Genomic DNA, 19,691 nt, shown 5'->3' on the forward strand with positions numbered 1-19,691 from the left:
GTCAATGCCTTACATTGACTTTACACGTTCACCGTCGATAAAAGCTTCCCAGATGAACTTGTTTTTGTTTTATAATCATATCAGGCAAGGGCACGGGTGCCAAAATAAGGTATCAAGGCAGGATTAGGGTTTCAAAGCCGGTTATAGCCAAGTCCGTAGCCAGCGTAGGTTTCAACTTTCTTCCTTTTACATCGTCCTTTCCTTCCTTTTTGGCCATCTCTTGCCTCCCTCCCACCTTTCCTTCCATACATCCTTTCTTCTTTCCTGCCTTCCTTCCTCCTCTTCCTCCCTCCTTTTGCCTTCCTTCCTACCTGCCTTAATTGTGATGATAAAACATAAAAAACTGCCTCGAATAAAAGGTGTTCGTGATGATGTTATCGCTGCTTGTGCGCTACTGGGAACCAAATCGACACAGTAATAATAACCAATATGATGAACAGATGTTGTTATTATCGGGCTTTTTTTTTTGATTGTTATGACTTCCCGCGAGGTTATGAATGTGAGCGCTTATGCAAAGGTGCAAATCATGAGAAATGCATAAAAGCTCATTTTCCTCTTTTGCTCCCATCAGACACTTGAGATTTTTTTTTTTTGCCTCCATCCCACACACACACGCACATGCACACACACAGAGTACACACACCTCCCACCACCTTCCGCCTGCTGTTCTACAGCGGTGACGGGGGACGAGTGGGGGTGTTTGCGAGAGGGACCCCCGAGTGGGCGCTCTGTCAGCGGGCGCAGGTGGGACAGCGCGAGTGGGCGGCAATCAGGCATCAGACCCGGTACTAAATGCGGCGCCGGCCCGCATCCCACGCGGCAGCACAGAAAGGAGTTTGAGGAAAAAAAACAAAACAGAAGGAAGCAGAAAAATGATGGCGTGGGCCGCCCGGGGAAAGTCTGAGTGGGAGCAGAGCTATGTATCCTTTTCTGGATGGCTGTGTATTACTGAGTCTGTTCATAATATTCAAAATTGCTGTAATAGGGGGGGGGGGGGGATCATAATACAACAGTGAATCACTTTTTTGTTCATTCCAAGGCTTGCAGCTGCAGAGTTTCAAAATAAAAGGGTCTCATTCGAACATTTTTAGGTCAAGACTGTAAATAGACTAACTGCTATTGATAATAAGCAGTTCAGCTGACGTATAAAAGTCCATGAGCCCACACACTGCAACCAACTCATTCATGATAGACTTTCACAATAAAAGTGCAGCAACACGTCGAGGTACTCTCTCGATTTTATTTTGATCAATCAAACAAATAACTGTATGTGTGTATCTCCTGTGTGCATTTTATTTGTCGCAGTGATTGGCTGTGCAGTCACCGTCTCTGCTTGCCTGCTCGCTAATGCTGGTAGCAGACAGGTGAGCTCCCACGGGCCTCGCCTCAGTAACCTGCACGCCACCCTAGGACCCCGCCCCACCCCCCTGCTTCATACCCTTCCCCACAAACCCAAAATCATCATCAACAGCACAATAACCTGTGGCCCTCCATGTCTGGGTGGCGCTTCGGGTGTTGAGCTGTATTGTTCCGGAATGTCTCTAATGAATGCAAATGTCTTGTTCGTCACGCACGTGCACACGCACACGAAAAACAACTGCATCCAAAAAGCAATAATGTGGCCCTGGCACCGCCATCTTTGTATCGCTACTGAGCAGGAAATTGTTTCTAAAAATATCTGACTGACGTCTGACCTCTCAGTCACTTAAAAAGTAAAAGCTCCACAAACCAGACGGCACACAAAATGTTCCTCTGGGACTTTTATTGTGAAAGTTAGCGTGTGCAAGCGGCATGTTTCTTGGTTGCTCCTGGGCTTTTATTATGAACGACACCATATGACTTGTTTCCATACATGTTTCCTTTCACAATAAAAAACCCACAGGTGACCCCACTACACTAACTGCCATCACCATCTATTATTTTGTGACTTTCAAAATAAAATTACAAGATCAACAACAACACAGTCATAACATGGGACAAATCTAAGGCAAGGAGAAAGAAGATGGTCTTACCTGGATCAAAGACATGTTGCTGAGGTCAAGTCTGAACAGGAAGTTCCTGCGAGGGGGGGAAGAATATGAGTGCCTCTGTGTGTGTACTTGTATAAGTGTGTGCGTATGTGTGTGTGTCGCACCTGGCGCCCACAATGAGTTCATTCCTGGCGAGGTCGAGCGTCAGCTGAGAGAAATCCCGCACGCCAGCCCAGGAGAACGTGGACATCCATGGACCAAGCGCTGAGGGGGAGACAAAGTATTATAAGCATAGCTTAGCATAGCCTAGCATAGCAAAGCATGACGGCTCATATTTTCGCATGAGAAAGAATAGCCTAAAACAATTTAGCCTTAGAGGGAGAATAGCATAAAGCAATGGGTTGGAAATAAGCCGTAGCTCATTTTCGCATTAGATAAATTAGCATCGCGTAGCATGAAACAAACAAAGCAGTGAGCTAAAATAATGACTGTGTACTGTATTATTTAATCTCCAATCGGGAAGCATTACTGGGCCTCGCCCCCTTCATGTTCTCCGTTAAGAGAGAGTAAACATCCGTCTGGTGAGAATTCCTACGGTGAGGATGATTGGCGTTGATCCTCCCGCTTACAAGCTTTTTTATACGCCCCGCCTGTTCAATCCCCTCATAAGTGGCGCACAGCTGGGACGGTAAGGCCCCCACTCTCCGCGTCCCGCTTCCCTCACCGTTTATCTGCCAGGTCCCGATCATTATTTGGAGTTTTTATTTTGCTGCCATGTTTTGTGTGGCGCGGACCAAAAAAAAAAAAAAAAGCTCTATATCGGTGTTCATCGAGAACACATTTTCATAACTTCACTTGTAATGTTACGGCCTTATTTCAAAATTGAATAAATGTTAAAAACACCCAGCTTGTATACGGCGACTTTCACAATAAAATTGAAGCGCAACCACACAACTATTAGTTCCAACATTATGGCTTTTCACGAGTAACGTCATATGCGTACAAATCAAAATGACAAGCAGCCAGTTTGTAAATGGTAGATTTTCACAAAAAAAGTCCCAACAACAACCACAAGGCATCCAGTATGAGGAAGGCAAATTTCTAATTAAAAGTCTGTCCCAACCATAAAACATCAAATATGTAGATGGCAAATTTCAAAGCCACTGACAACGTCCAGCAGCCTGTGAGAGGAAGAGCCCAACAATTTTTTTAGAGACCCTATTTGGCACACTACGAAACAAGCCATCTCCAAACTTGTAACGACACAAGTCACGTCGCTCCAGAGTGATAACAATCCAAACATTTGTCTTTTCTCTCACATTAGCCTTAGCATGCTAATTCAGAGAGTCGCAACGCAAGCCAGGATTTATGGGATTGATTTCCTCTCCCGACTCGCCAGCTTTAAAGACTTTGGGATTGTTCAAAGCGGCCAAGAAATAAAAAGAACTCCTCCGTGGCGGCGCCTACTCACTCGGATATGAAAAGAAAGAAAAAAAAAAAAAAAGCAAAGTTGACTTTGATTGAAGGGCAGCATTAGCTTCGGCGGCGTCGATAGCCGTCGATGAGGGAGTTTTTAAGGGCGGTATCAACAAGTCATTCTTTCCAATTCAGTCTAAAGCCGCCTTCGCTAGCATCACCTTTCCAACTTACAAACCGCCAGTCCTGTCACGGCCTTTCCAGCTCGATGATTGATGGGCCGCAAACGCTAGCGCGGTAGCTCCAATTAGGGCCGCCTCGGTAATCAAGACTGAAGACGGAAGAACGCCGCGTTGCACCCTGTTGTTGTCGTTGTCTTCCCCCCCCATTCCCCTTCCCCGACCCCCCCTTAAGATTTTATTACCCGAGCGCTCGGTTCACAAGTTGATGCAATGTGTTGCATTCGCGGCACAGAGACGAGACGGAGCAGAGTGCAAATTAGATTAATAAAGAGTCAAGCGGCAGGCGGGAGTGTGCGTAAATGGAGAAAGAGAGGCCAAATAAATACGGGCGGCTTTGTTTCTGCGCAATTCTCCCGGGAGTTTGCCGTGATTTGGTGGGAAAGCGGAGCGTGACGACGTGCGCGGTTATTCAACGGATTACTTCTCCGCCAAAGGTGACGTTAAAGCGAACGCTACCGTCTCCCTTTGCATCCCGCGGGGAAGATCCTCTTCATCTTTACGGATATTGTTGCATGCGGTGGGGAAAAGAAAAAGGTGTGAAGATTATCTACTCACTAACAAACTTGCGAGCTGCAAAAGCAGTGCCCTGAGAGTCACAAAAAAAATACATATATAGCAACTCACTTGAAAAGTACATTTTAATGGAGGGGCTGACTAGGAACACGAGTACAATACAAAGTCTGCTAGCCCATTTGGCAACATGTTGGCACAGTGTTACGAATTCTCCGACTATCACGGCAGGAGTGAAAGTTCCATTTGCTGGAGTGCTGCGTCGAACCTTGACAAAAGATAGACGCTCATTTGGAGAGCGGGCGCCTCGCCGTCCTGTTAAGGCGCAATGAGCACCGCAACGTGCTAACAGTCGACTGACCACGTAGAAACATGGAATAAAAAAAAATAAAAATAAGCCCGGGTTTCGCCTACAATCATGACCAAAAGATGGCCTTTCGGACAAAATTCAGAGTTGACGCTCATTTTGGGAATGACCTTGAAACTATCAAGGACGTGTTTTATCGGAACAAGAACCCGGTTGATTTGATCTTCAAGAGATTTGAGATAGCTCGTAGATATGATTCTTTCCATACGGGTTTCTAGGCAGCGCTCTACAAATTGGGCTTTTTCGTGTAAGGGTGTTCTTTGTCAGCGCAAGAACTCTTTTGCTTCATACTTTGTAAATACATTTCTTCCAAGCACTTGAAATAGCGAGTGGCACGATCATGTTAGAGCAAGGTTCGAAGCGGCGCGCTAATAGTTCCGGTGTTCAAAACATGCGCGTTGGTCAAACAAGAACTTTATCCTTTCCTGACTGACAACATCTGACGCAAGACATTTTCGGGAGCCAAGTTAGCTTGTTCGACGGGGCACTCTTTCAACTGGAATGTTGGAACCATTTGAGGATTAGCGTAGCACGGCGGTTGAAAAACACCGTTTACAAACCTAGCGTATTCCAAGTACCGGAAATGTATGAAGTGATTCACGTTCTATGTCAGAGCAATATGAATTGATACTGCCAAGCAATCCTGAGATAGCGCTTGAAAAAGGGCTTCTGTCGCATTTCTCGGCAGTGCTCGACCACCACTCTGATTCAAATCAATCTTCTTTTGTCCGGCATGTTTCGCCCCAACCGTTAGCATTAGCTATTGTTGGGTTTTAATCCGGTCACCATTCAGGCTTTGCGGTGCAGGTGAGCGAGGCCGCCCCCTCAAAAAAAAGCAAACACAAAACACCGATCGATCACAGACGCCACATTCACTCGAATCACTTCAATTCAATTTCGTCTCCTACTCAGCGGCACTCGCTCGAGCAGCTGGAATGTTCAAGTCTTCAAACGTTTAAGGGTTTAGTGTTCTTTTGTTTGTTTGTTTTTTAGCAAGAACTCCGGTGATTTATAATGACATTTGAACACGGACATTTGCGATAGCCATTGGAAAAGAAAAAAAAAACGTACCTCTTCAAGGCACTCTACCAATGAAAGTATTCTGTGGATTTTCTGACTTGGAATTTTTTTTTATTTTTCTCCTGATTGGAATTTTCAAGTTATCGCGGGATATTCAATCCAGCTCCTCTGGCTTTTGTATTTCTGTTTTTCATCCTCACTGCAGCTAGTTTTTGGGGGGGGGGGGGGGGGGGGGTTTGTTTTTTTTGGGGAGCGGGGGGGGGCAAGACAAACAACACAACACCCAAAACAAACAAGAATTTGTGCCTGTTTGCTCACATACTGTTGGTGTCCATTTCACCGAAAGCCGTGCTTCTCGGCGCACTGTTACGATACCAAATGGAGAACTGACGCAAAAGAATCGTATAAAACCACATCGATTTCACCTTTTGTTCGCTAACACGCTCACACCGCTAAGGACAGCGAAAAACGGGCGTCTAACCTTGTGTGGATACTTTGGGATGTTCTTTCTTGGAGCACTCGGGCTGAGTGAGCGGTTGGAAAAGCGACACGGTCGGGAACGCAGACGAAGCGTTGGGATGAGCCATCGCCGCCCTCAACGTCAGCGGGGCGATGAGGAGGAGAAGGAGGAGCCTCAGCAGGAGGAGGCCGGCCATGGACGTTGTCATGGTGACGACCGCTCCTTTAACCGCCAAGTGAGATGCAGCTGCACCAAAAAAAAATAAAACAATTGACATTTACACAACTTAAACATAAATATATAGATATAAAATCGAACTGAGATAAATTAGCACCAAAGCCATTGTTTCTTTTCTCCACATTTTGGTCAGAAAGCGGCCTTTTTGAGGAAACCAACCTGTGACTTATCGCTGGTACGGAAAGAGGCAAAAACGAACTTTTTGGTAGGTTTGGTGCATAACACAATATTTAAAATGTTGCAAATTTATAAATGGAGTAAATAAATAAATACAAATAATGTAAGACTCCCACAAGGGTGATTTTATTTGACAGAATTGAGTTACTGCTATAATAATACATGAATTAAAGGCCCCACAAAAATCTGCTTATTTTAATAACAAAACAACACAAAAATCCGATGAGAAACAAATGCATTTATTGGCAGAGTTTGTTTTTTTATAATAATAATGATAATCACGGGGGATTTAGTTACCTGAATAAAAGCATGGAGAATGACAAGAATAAAACTGACGACAATTAAATGTCCCTGAAAGGCAATCAAGTCGCTATTGTGAAAAGACAGTAAAAATGATAAAAAATAACAACATGGTAGTCTGCAATACAATCCAGACTGCCGAATTGATAAGACAAAAAAAATTAAAAGTGATGGCAAACACGCGATCTTCCCTCAGCAAAATGTTTCAAAGCCGCTGAAAAGTTGAGCAAGCAACTGCTCCCAGTGGAATTTTCCTCACTAATGCATCCGTCAATAAAAAAAAAAATTATTAGCGCAGTCGAGCCGTAAATGGAGCAACCCCCTCCCCCGAAAAGGTTGTGTTTAAAAATCAATAAACGTTTCTCATTATTGCTCCTGCTGCTCTACTTCAAGACCGGCCTGCTTGTCAGGGAGGCATTCAGGGAACAGTCTTCAAATTTGATCTCAATGCTACGCCTACATACAATCATAACAAAGAAAATCTTCACAGTTTAGTCTCACAAATTTAACATGTGCTTCAAATTTAGGAGCAATTGGACAAAACCTGGAGGAGTGGAAATGGCTAACGTGACCAGGAAAGGACCCCTTCAAACAAGAATGCCAGACTTCCTGTGAATTTTTAGGCATGGCTTCTTGAAACCTTTTGTGGGTCTACTCATTAAAGATATGTGTACCAAATTCCATCCTGCCAAGTGAAACTCGATTTAGGGGCTGAATTATTGTTCTTTTTTTTTTTTTTTTTTTTTAATTGGAAAGACCCCTGAAAATCTCCCACTTTAAACCAAAATAGCCAACTTACTGTGTGTTTTTAGGCATGGCTTCTGGATCAATTTTGCTGAGCCTACCAAATTTCATGTTGGAAAGTGAATATAGTTCCGGGGACCAAATTTTCCCAAATTTTGAAGGACAAAGGAAACGTCTCAAAAATGGCGAGCAATTTTGAGACATTGCTTCTACAGACACTTTTTGTGTTTACTGATGATAGATTCCCACCAAATTGCCTGCTGCTGAGTGAAACTGGCAAACCAACCTAAAATGGTCACTTCAAATCAAAACGTTGTGTTTTGTGCACGGCTTTTTGTTGGGTCTACTTCTATAAACATGCCCACCAAAGTTCACGTTGCCAAGTGAAACTGGCTTCGTTGGGCTGAATTTTATAAAATGAGATTTGAACCGTTTTTTGTTTCTCTGTAATTTATCAAATTTACAATGCTGAAAACACAATCGGATCACAATTTAGCATCATCCCCCAAATATCCAAAATGACCCGACGACATTTTGGTCTGAGACAAAAATAAACACTTTGAGCTAAACAAACTAAAAATGAGGTCCAGGCCGCTAGTTGATTTGAAGCACTTTTACATCGTCAAGGTAATGAGCTGATTTGTTGTCCTTTTTATTTTAAGAAAAATCAATCTGAGTCCAGATGGCAGCCTTTAAATCAGAAGAGCGCAGCCTCTCACAGTGGCTGCCAGCCCGTTACCATGGCAACGCGGCAGCGAGCGTCGCCATCCAGGTCGAGTGCAGGCGAGCACTCTGCAATCTGCTCGGATGGTGGCAGGCCTGATGAGCTACGGAAGCTAAAGATGTTCACTGCTCACATTTTGTGAACCCCCCCCCCCCGCCTCCCAAAAAAAAAAAAAAAAGACACTTGTGATTTAGTTTTGATTTGAAATACGTGCTTACGGAAAAATGTTGCTGTGCTGCAAATAGAGTTGTCATTTTTAGGAGGAAGAAAGAGTTGGACCTTTGTGATAAAAGTCATAATATTAAGGGGGGGGAAAATGAATAATATTAACAGGAAAAAAGCAGCCAAAAACTCACAAATGTACAAGAAATGTGTTGTTTTAGTAGGAAAAAAAGTTGGAGGCAGAAAAACTGTACAGATGTCATTTTGAGCAAAGTGGTAAATACAGTATATGACAAAAGGTAATAGTTACAAGAGAACTTAAATTATTAATAGAAAATAAATTGTGAATAATTTTTAAAAAATGTTTAAGGAGGGGAAAAAAGAGGCAAAATTTCAAGAGAAAGTTGTAATGTGATGAAAGGTTTTTTTTACAACAGTTTTTAAGAGAAATAAATTGTAATTTAGAGGAAAAAACATACTGAGTTTTAATTTGACTGGAAAATAGTCATGTATTTATAATAATAGTTCTGAACAGAAGTTTTCATTTTTAGGAGAAAAATAATGTTTAAAAAAAATCCCGGTTTTATGGAAAATGTGGTAATTGCATCACAAAACATCAGAGAAAAAAGTCAGAACTTAACCACAGTCATACTTTTTACAAGAAAATAGTTGTACTATCGAGAGAGAGGAAAAAGGGCATAAATTTGGTTTGAAAAAGTCAAAATGTTATGACCAAAAATAATTTGTGTCTTATTCATGCGGGAAAATACAATCGTGATGGACAGGAGGTTGTATTTTAGCAGCAAAATACCATATAAATGGCAAACGGAGAAAAATGGATGGGATGACAAAAGATTGCTGACACTTGTTCAGTGGCCTCGTGCACCTAAACACCGACAAAAAAATGGAAACATTTTCTTCAATCTGGCTCGGAGTTGGGCTGCCCTCCCCTGCGGGGAAAGCGGCAGCCTGACATTTGCGTTGATCTTTCATGCTCTCACATCAATGCCGCCTCCCACGGCCCCCTGTTGTCCCAATTAAAGGACCGGCGCACCTAACGGGAACTCTCGGTGTGACGAATGGAATCAAGAATCAGGCCAAGGGTTCAAGTCCAATATTTGTGCACAAAATTACAATCTTGATCACAAAAGGTTGTATTTTAGCACATAAATGCAAGATGGTCCGCATGAAAGTACACCAAATGATATTTTGGGAGGGTGGGGAGGGGGGGGGGGGGGGGGACAGCAGTATTGGCCCCAAGTGCTATGCCCTTAAATCAACGCTCACTCCCACGTCCCCCATAAAGAGACGCTCAATAGAATTAAGAATGAGGTCGGGGGTCATCAAGGCCACTTCTCTTGCATCGAAATGCAGAATATCGGGGGACAGGAGAGCGGCCGTAAAATGTCACGCGGCTTTAATTTTAACGGCCGACGATTAAAAGCCAGCGTGGGTGTTTTTCTTTCGTGTAAAGTCACGGCCGGGCGATCTTTACAGCCGCGCTCTTTGGCCCAAAAAGTTAAGCGCTAAAATGAGCACCATAAACGGGTGGAGATATTGTCGTCGAATCAATGGGCTGGATTGATTGAATCGTGGCTAACGGTCCACCTTTATGGAGACGGAGGCCTCGCTACTTACTTACACTCAAAATCAAATGACGCGCTCCCAAAACACCAACAAAAAAGGTAATTAACATTTTAATAGGCAAAATAGTCCTCTAAAGTTTTGTACTTTATAAAAACATAGTAATGACACTGTAATAACACAATTAAAACGCAATGCAAAGAATTAAACTTTTGAGGAATCATGTTTTAATGTAGTCATCCAATCGGCTGTGACTGGTGCATGTGCCTTAACCATCAGCGGGCCGTATAATGTATACAGACAATAAGAGAAGACTGTCGCAACTAAGCGGCAAGAAAATTTTCCGTTTTTATCAGAGGATAGTGAAGGTATGCCTTTCAGTTTTGTTATATCCTCTAACAACATGTGTTGCTATCATATCTATATAGGCTCTTCAAAGGCTTCTAAATACCACAACAATGATGCTAGTTTCACTAGCATGTCCACGGCCTTCTGTATTGTGTGCTAGCATGACGCTATATGACCTTCACAAGTGAATATGGTTTGCTTCAATGCATGCTTCAAATTATGCACGATATCCATCTGAGTGTTGCTCGCCTTCGCTGCCGCCCGCCCCCTCTGCAGTTGAACAAACACGTGTTGAGTTGATGAGGGTGCCCGCAGGTTTCAAGGCAGCAGTGCAAAGAGGAATGTTTGGCACAATAAGCAACATGCCCGATAACATACACACACGTAGCATGCGCGCACAACCAACGTAGTGCACGCACAAACTCAGACACTCACATCAACACCCGCTTAGAATACTCTCAAAACTCCACACAGCACACACACAACCTCACACTCAAATTCTCTCTGATGCCCGGACACACACGTGGCACATTTGACCCAATGTTTAGAAAAGAACGTTGCGTCCGAGTGGCATGTTCTGGCTCTCTGAGCGCCGGTCTGATTGAGGTCACACCCCCAACCCGGTGCCTCCCCCCAACTGGCAGGTACAAATGAGTGTGAGGACCCCCTCCACACACACGTGTGTGCGCTTGTTTGTGTGTGTTGGATTCCTCACATGCTCCACGTTGGGGGCGGCCATGATGGAGTTATGGCTATCTGCCGTTATCAGCTGTTATCAGCCACTATCTTACCAGACGTCGTCGCTCCCCCGCCGGGACGTGTTTACGCCACGCGGCGTTCAGACATGCCGACTCCTTCAGCGGGTCACGTTGAAGATATGGCTACACAAACACACATTTTCAAAGTTTACATTTCCAAGCTGCCTTTTATTTCCAAAATTCTGGGAAAAAAAAGTGGCGCACACTCAGTTGAAATCTTTTTGGGAGTAACAATAACGTCATGGAGGTTTTGCCGTCGTGTCTTAAGATGCTGTACTGGACACAGTCAGCCCTTTTATGAGTTTTTAATGGCATCCTCCCAGCTAATGACAGTGGAAAGTATGTGCGTCTTGTTTTGTTGGACCTGACTGCAGTGTTCGATACGGTGGACCACAGAGTTCTGTCTGCTCGTTAGCAGCACCAGGTGGGAATTTCGTGGTTCAGCTCTCTGGAGGGGGTTTGATCCTATTTGGCAGGCAGGACTTTCTGTGTTAGACTTGGGTTACTCGGAGTCTCGATTTGCCCCAGTGTCGTATGGTGATCCACAGGGTTCAATTTTGGGGCCCCTGCTGTTTGCCGTCTATTTTATGTCTCTGGGTTCCACCTTAAGAAAGCGTGCTATTTCCTTTCACTGGTATGTGGATGACAGTCAGATCTACGTCCCACTCAGCAAATAGGACGAATTCTCCTTAAGGCTCTCCTTTTTTGGCTCAAACAGGCTAATCCCCCACATTAATGCAATATTTGATGTGATTAGTTCGTCATTGAAAGATGATCCTGCCTAAACGACTCCACATCAAGTATCCAAGAATTTTAGAGCGACAAGTGTATTTGACAAACCATCTTTAAGGAAAGAATACCACATTAGTTATGTAAATACGGGCACAAACCTGAGTGGATTCCATCAGCCTGTTTACGAGTGGCCTGGAAGCGTGCGCCAGCGAGAGCGCTTTTACTCATGAGCCTGGCCGCCGACAAGGGCGCATTATACATTTTCTATTAGGCCGCAAAGTGGTTGGCATGCAGATCACTGCTGAAGGATGAGTGCGACGTTTTATTTTATGGGGCAGCCTTACAAGACAGCCGGCAAATTGACTTGACTCAGATAAAACATGGCGGCGGGAAAGCTTACCGCAGCTAAAAAAAAAAAAAAAATCACAAAATTTTAAAAAAACTCCCCAAAACAACAGAGGTAGTAGATTAAGAACACTGCATCAGGCCACTCGACAGACACTGAGCGTAGCATTTATTGACTGGCACCAAGAAGTGCAGTTCACGCTTACGTATCATTGTTTCATGAAACATGACAAAAATAATAATAATAATAATAATAATACATTTTATTTATAAGATGTGAGAAATCCACAAGCTGGTTTGCATCGTTGATGTAAACTGACTCATGACTGTCCGACTTATGTTTAGCCCACACCTGTTTGGAAGAATTTGTCAAAGAAACGCTTATAAGTTCAAGTGATCAGTACGTTGAACAACTGTAATTGAAATTAATTTTTAAAAACTATTTTAATGTATAGTTCTTTTTCCCTTGATTTTAGAATAAGCCTTACCAAGGGAAAGAATTATGGCATAAAACTTGAATATTTTGCCCCAAAAATGCAATATTTGTGCACAAATATTCAATCGTTGATCACAAAGGGTCATACAAAGCGGCATATAAATAAAGGTGCATTAAATTCGATTGTATGTTCTGGCATTCAAAGTCCAATGCACAAAAATGTAACAATTGACCACGAAAAGTTGTTTTAGAACAACCCCCCCCCCCTCCCTAATTGCCATCATTTGCTCTCAAAATGGGACTTATTGCCACATAAATTATATAATTAGCAACAAACGTGCAATATTTGCTCACAAAAATGCAATCAGTGATCACCAAAGGTTTTCACTTTGGCACAACAAAAACGCAATACTTCACCCCTAAAAAATAACATATACTGCCCCCCCAAAAAAATGATACATTCTAGGCTCTCACCCTCCTGTCAAGTTTTGCAATAAGGATAACAAAAGTCGGCCGGGTCAATTCAGAGAGCTGTCATTTCACCGCCGCTGCCGCCACCACCACTTTCGTGCTCGCGGCGACAGCTAATGCGAGCGACGTGTCACCGGCGACCGGTTGGAACACGGAGGGCGCGGCGGGTCGCCGACACGCCATCGATCTCGTTTGCACACAAACAGCTGATCAGGGAGCTGAACGGGACTAATCCATCTTATTGGATTTTAGCAGCAGGAATTCATCACTCCACTGCGGCTATCGGATTGGCTGCAGAACTTTTATTAAAGTTTGCTGGACGACTACACACCCGCGCACGCACACACACAAATGCAATGATGTTCACATTTCTACATCCGCGCAGACACTCACATTCTCACAAACACGTACGTACACGAACAGACACAAACACAGCTACACGCGTGCACACACACAAACTCATACGTCCACTCGCATACACACACCAGCGAGTCACTTTAGCAGATGGATTTATTTTGTTGTAGCGTGTGAAATGAGAGCGGACCAAAAGGTTGTGATGTTCGTACGGCCGTCTGTCATTCTTGGCCTCATGAAGCAGCATCTCCACAACTGCTACTGGCTTCTTAACAGTTAAAAAGCAGAAGGTCATTTTGACCCATCGCTGCGGTGCACTCACAGTTCATACGACCATACTGAATGCAGAAAATCGAAATGGACTGGACTATCCCAGTATTGCATGACAAAATGTAGTCCACGTGTACAGGACCTGCAAAACGGAAACTTCCCGAGATCACACAGTCTTCCTGTTTGGACTGGCATACCTGTAGACCACATTTACAAAAGCTCTTGAATGGAGCACAACCACTCAGGTCCGAAGCTGCCAACTGGACTGTCTGACCGGCGAAACTAGTAAAACCTCCTCGAGTGGACAAGGAGTCGAGTCAACTACCAGCTGGACTAACAAAACTGTAGTCCGCATCTAGAGTACTTCTCCTGCGGCAGAATAACTACACTGCCCACACTGGCCTTTTATTTAACCCTTTCATGCACCCAGTTACCTGATAACATGATAAGCTGTCCACTGTATTAACCGCTGTCAATGAAAGGGTTAAACAGGCCTACCATCTAACTCATCTACTGAACCTTACTGGACCAGAACTCCCAGAGTCCACGTAGCGTGGATTTATCTACCTCATCTGCATCTAGGCCAAAACTGAGCAATTTTCAGTCTAGAATAGTCCATCCCAGGTAGTCTACATTAGATCAAAGAAGTTCATCTACCAGCCAAAAGGACCCTGGTAAGGCAGTTAGCTTGTGAGCTAGCTGCTGATTAGCGCCTCTTGTCACAATGTGGAAAGTTCAGCAATGACTCGGTGAGATACTATAATCCTGCCCCTGGTAGCTTTAAGTGGATATATTTTCATGGCTCAAACATGTAGCGATAAGTGAGATGCTAGCCAAAGTAGCTGGTCTAATTAATTGGACGACCTTCCTCACATTAAACGCCAAAATGTAGTCAATGTCATGAAATGTTTGCTCCATTTGATAAACTCCTAATGAGGAAACCACAGTGCACGAAAGAAAAGCAAGACCGTGAAGCTTCACGTCGCTAATCTGCTATTAAAATGATTATGGTTATGATTCATATGTAATTAAATCCAATGTGATGTCATCTTGAAAACCCAAACAGCTTGTAGCCACGTTTAATTGCTTTGTGGTCTCACAACACATTGGCTGGTTACCCGTCACGCCAGCGACTTCACCCGCTGACAAAAAAAAAAAACCAACAACAAAAACAAGAAGAAATGACAAGTGTCATCACAATCTGTTCTTCATGGTAAATGCCATCAAGCCTGGCAGGAAATGGAAGATTCCTCCTAAGATCTCATTAGCAGTCACACAATGCGGCTGGGAGAAAATAAGATTGAAAGTTGGAAAAAAACATGTCCGCCCTAAAAGCTCCCTCTGATTAATGCTGCATAGAAATGCCATTGGATAAAATAAAGGAGGTCATTCTGGAGCGGGACAGTAATCCGGTTGGCTGCTGAATGCTAATGCTGACATGAGGCGTCAATCGGAGAAGAATTTCAACAGCCTCCTGTGAGCCAAATCATCTTTTTGGGTTAAGGAGAAAAGAAGACACGAACCGGACAACTTGGCTCAACTCAACTTTATTTATAGAGCACTTTGAAAACATGAGACAACTGGAGATGTTTACAGGGGACTGGCTGACTCCAAAACAAAGTGAATTACAGTAATCCATTTGTGATGTAATAGTGCTGTGGATTCCAGTTTCTATGTAGTCTTGTGCATGAAAAGGGCTTCACCTTTGCCAGCTGTCCAAGGTAAAGATGGACTTGACAACTGCACAGCTTTGCTGATTCAATTTAAAAATCAATCCAACTGAAAAATGTTGACTTTGCATACTGTCAACATGGGCATCTGGGAACAAACACTGTCACTTCAGTTTTCCTTCCTTTAGGATTTAAAAACTTCCAAGGCCATCGAGGTTTTAATGTCTCTGAAACGATGAAAACGCTGAGAAACCATCTTTCCTCCCGAACGGGTCAGAAATCTCACTAACTAAGCACTCTCGGAATAGAAGCAAAGGCAGAAAATATAAAGAGAAGAGCAGCGGCCTCAAAATTGAGCCCTGTGGAACTCCTAAGGCAACAGAGCCACACATAGTTCTGTCTACTAACGGATAGTAGATTTGTGTGTGCGTGTGTGTGTGTGTAATAGTTGCGCACTTCTTTTTCATTATTTGTGTAGTTTTGGGGTTCCATTTCTTCTAAAAATATTTCTATATACTGTACATTTATGCTAGCGCAATTTTTCATTGTGCTCACTGTAACATGTTTTGCATTGAGATGATGGCATTTTCTTTAATTAACTCGTCAATATTGTGTTCAATTCCCTAAAAGGTGTCGCGATGCATCTCAAATCCATCGAGACGACCTCTACGTGATTGTCCTTGAGCCATCGAATTACCTTTGATATATTTTTTTTCTTTTTGTGTGTGTGTGTCTGGCAAACATCTTTGTAACGAAAATGGATATTGCAAGATGGAGGAGGAGGTCCAAATCAAACCTTTTGTTCCCCTGGAATGGGGGAAAAAAAGGAAAGAAAAATGGAGAAGAGGCATGAAAGGGAACTGATTGATTATGTGCAAAGGAGAAGAACAAAAACACACGGGGCAACGGTGTCCTTTTCTTTCACGCGAGTCCTTGTTTCCTCTTTTGATACGTCCACTGATTTATTTTGACGCCTCATTGACTTCCTGCGTAGGAACGCCTCTGATGGCACCGAGGGGGGAAATCAAAAAAGGACAATTAAGACAGCCGTCATTTGACCCTCAGCGCGACAATAAAACAAGTGGAAAAGAACTCTTATTGTAAAGGCGTTTGGCTTTTGTTCAAACTGACCAAGTACACTTTAAATGCTCGTTTAGGTGCACACCTCTGTTTATGTGGAGCACTCTATGTTGAGAGCCAAAGCAAAACACCTCAGTTATGGTTCGCTGTTTGTATTTTTTTTTTTTTAATAGCTCTTTATCAGGGCTGGACCAATATGAATTTTTTTTAAGGTGATGGAGATTCTGATATTTGGCAGAATAAATTTCAGATCAATCATCTAATATATATATATATACAGGTATATATATATATATATATATATATATATATATATAAAATGAATAAAATTATTTTTTTGTTCCTTAATGCTTACTATATGTTTTACTATACTTTATAATTGAATATTTGTTGAACTTTACAGTAGAGAGAAAGATAGGCCATTTTCCCAGACTTTCTAGGTGGTTTGAATGGCATTATCTTTGTCTATGTTGTAGTGAATTCATGTGTAATAAAAAAAATAAAATAAATAAAAAACATTTCAATGTCATTTTTGATTGCTCACTTGTGGCAATATTGCTTTCAATTTGTTTCTTAGTTTATTTGTGCACTTTTTTTTAACCAACAGTCATTATTTTATTTTTGTTCAGTACATCTGTGTTCATTAAAAATGTTAACTGAAAATGATCACGGTGTATAGAACAATATCAGACGTCAATTTAAATTACGAGACTTTAGTCAATTCCACATCACATATGCTATTCTCTAGCATGTCGGCACCTTTCAAAACGTGCCCAGCTGAAACATGGACGCAAAAGTCTTTAAACTGTAGACAAACTGAACTTATCCCTGCTGGTCTCCTTTTTAGTCTCCGGTCCTGCTCTGATTAGAAAGCAGGCTCGAGCCGCTAACCGCTAATCCGCGCTGAAAAATAATCACGCGAACACTCACCGGGAGCAACAAATTGGTCCTCGGCTTCAAATATCTTCTCATCCGTCGCCCTAAAGCTAATACATTGCGCTAACGCTAACACACTACCCTCGCCTAGCATCCACTTGACTAAAATGTCATCCATGTCGGCATATAAAGGAAGGACGGCAACGGGATTCCGAGAATCACCGGAGGAGGTGGCTAATAATTAGCCAGTTAGCCTCCGGGAATCCAGTCTGCTCGGACGCAGCTTCCAAAGATCAGCGAGCGATTTATAGTCGGCGCCCCCCCTTGCGTAACCCCCCAACACAAAGGCCGCCAGACCCACTTGAGCTGAGCGATGGAGTTCATAAAAGCCCCATCCAAAAAAAAAAAAACATTTAAAAAATTCCCTGGGGGAAACAAATGAGTAGGACATCAATCACGGACGTATAAAAAGTTGAACTTGATGAGATGAAAAAGAAAAAAGACACTGAGCACACACAAACAACAGGGATGAGGAAATAAAATTGGAGAAATGCAGCCTCCTGGCTAGCAAGTGAACATCGAGCCAAAGAATTTTATATGACGATTAAATAAAGTCTATACAAACTATGCGACGTCTACATAAAGTCTTGCATGTCAACACGGAGGCTAAAGAAACTCTATGAAAATTTTCAAGATTACATGACGTTTTTATGAAGTGTAAATTAAGTCCACATTGAAGCCTAAATGAAGTCCACATGGCGTCCTAAATGAAGTGTAAATGAAGTCTACATGAAAACTTCATGAAGTCAGAATGAAGTCTCCATGAACGCTACATGAAGTCTCAAAGTTTGCATCAAGTCTCTAAGAAGCTTACGTGTAGTCAATATGAACCGATAAGGAAATCGACATGAAATTGTAAATGAAGTAAACATGAAGCTAGAAAAAACCCCTCCACATGTAGTGTTAAAACTCAAAAATATCCTCATGAAGTCTAAAAATGTTTTAAAAGAATCCACATTCACTAAAATGAAGTCCACCTCCAGACCGCATCAAATCTTTTTGAAATCAAAATGAAGTCTACCTGAAGTCAACTGAGAAGTCCACATCCGGCATACAGGACCTCAAAATGAAATCGAAATAACCTCCACATAAACTGTACATGATGTCCTCATAAAGGCTAAATGAAAATTAAGTGATGTCGTTCATCTGAACTGAAAGTGAAGTGTAAAATGAAGTCCAGTGGAAATTCTACACTCTCAATGAAGTATACATGAAGTTGGTCAAGTTAACGTGAGGTCTAAATCAAGTCTACATGACATCTAAATGAAGTATACGTGTAATTTATGTGAACTCACGAACTAGTCAAGATAAAGTCTACATGGAGTAAGTGTGAGCTGAAAATGAAGTCTAACGAGGTCCATAAGATGTCCACTTGCAGTCTATAGGAACTCAAAATGAAGTGTGCAATGAAGTCTTCATGATGTCTCAATGATGCTTACTCAAAATGAAGTCCATAAGAACTCTACAAAGTCTAACTAAAGTAGGCATGAAGTCTATCGGGTCCACCTGAAGTCTAAATGAAATGTTATCCAAATGAAAATCTGAGATGAAGTCTACGAAGCCCTTATGAGCCTAGTGGACATGATGAAGTCTTCGGGAAGACGAGCCGGTCAGAGCCAAGCAATGACATCATCATCATCATCATCATCCCGCATGCGTTGCTAACGCAGGGGGGGGACCCTCTTGGCGCGCACCCCCTCCCCCCGCTGAGAAGTGAAGGCCCCCAGTGTGAGGCCGTCCAAGGATGTGCCCATCTTTGTGCGCTGAATGCTCCCACCTTGTAAAGACGCACTAATGCGCCGTGGCCATGCCACAATGGTGGCGTGCTCGTTTGCCAGGGAGAATGAAGAGAGAACCCCCAACCCCCCTCCCCCATGTGATACCCTCCAACACCACTGTCAGCCCGCCCGCCTCCCCGTACCCCAGTTTGCCTGAGAAAAGAACTTGTTTTCTTCCGGCGCATTCTTAGCATCCGCAACTAAATATCAGCAAACAAGGCTTGGGGGGCCTTGGCGGAGGTAACAACAACAGCAAGTCCGCTGGAGAACCGCCAGGGGTCCCCATGCTGCTAGAAAATGGCACCACAGTAAAAGAATAAAATAATGATGAATAACTATCAAAAAAGGGTTGTAATATTATGTACAATCAACATATATCATTTCAAGCAAAATTAAGGTATTTTGGCAGGATGAAATTTTCTTGAATATTTTTTGGGAAAAATTATTTGAAATTTTTTTCTCTTTTAGAAAACCAGTAACACGGGGAAAAAAAACATTTTGCGGGGAATAAAAGTTGCATGATTTGGATTTTTTTTCCCTTTTTTGTGGGAGGGAAGTCAAAATACTACATGGAGAAAGCACATTTTCTTTTTAGAAAAA

The 19,691-nt window shown here is 42.7% G+C and overlaps 1 protein-coding gene across 5 annotated transcripts in view; it reads right to left on the bottom strand.

The window, feature by feature from the left end:
- The window catches only part of sema5ba (sema domain, seven thrombospondin repeats (type 1 and type 1-like), transmembrane domain (TM) and short cytoplasmic domain, (semaphorin) 5Ba), a 53,101-nt gene extending 35,631 nt beyond the window's left edge, over window positions 1–17,470 (bottom strand). For all 5 annotated transcript variants that reach the window (XM_086123304.1, XM_086123303.1, XM_086123302.1 and 2 more), the window contains exons 1-4: window positions 17,308–17,470; window positions 6,007–6,231; window positions 2,135–2,234; window positions 2,013–2,058 (exon numbers count right to left, since the gene is read on the bottom strand). In XM_086123304.1, coding sequence (XP_085979430.1) covers window positions 2,013–2,058; window positions 2,135–2,234; window positions 6,007–6,231; window positions 17,308–17,431 — 495 coding nt within the window. In that variant the 5' untranslated portion in view covers window positions 17,432–17,470. The remainder of the gene's footprint in view (window positions 1–2,012; window positions 2,059–2,134; window positions 2,235–6,006; window positions 6,232–17,307) is intronic.
- Between the last annotated feature and the right edge of the window lie 2,221 nt (window positions 17,471–19,691).

The sequence above is a fragment of the Hippocampus guttulatus genome, chromosome 11, assembly GCF_054856545.1.
Source record: "Hippocampus guttulatus isolate MCC_2025c chromosome 11, RoL_Hgut_1.0, whole genome shotgun sequence".
Taxonomy (NCBI): Eukaryota; Metazoa; Chordata; class Actinopteri; order Syngnathiformes; family Syngnathidae; genus Hippocampus; species Hippocampus guttulatus.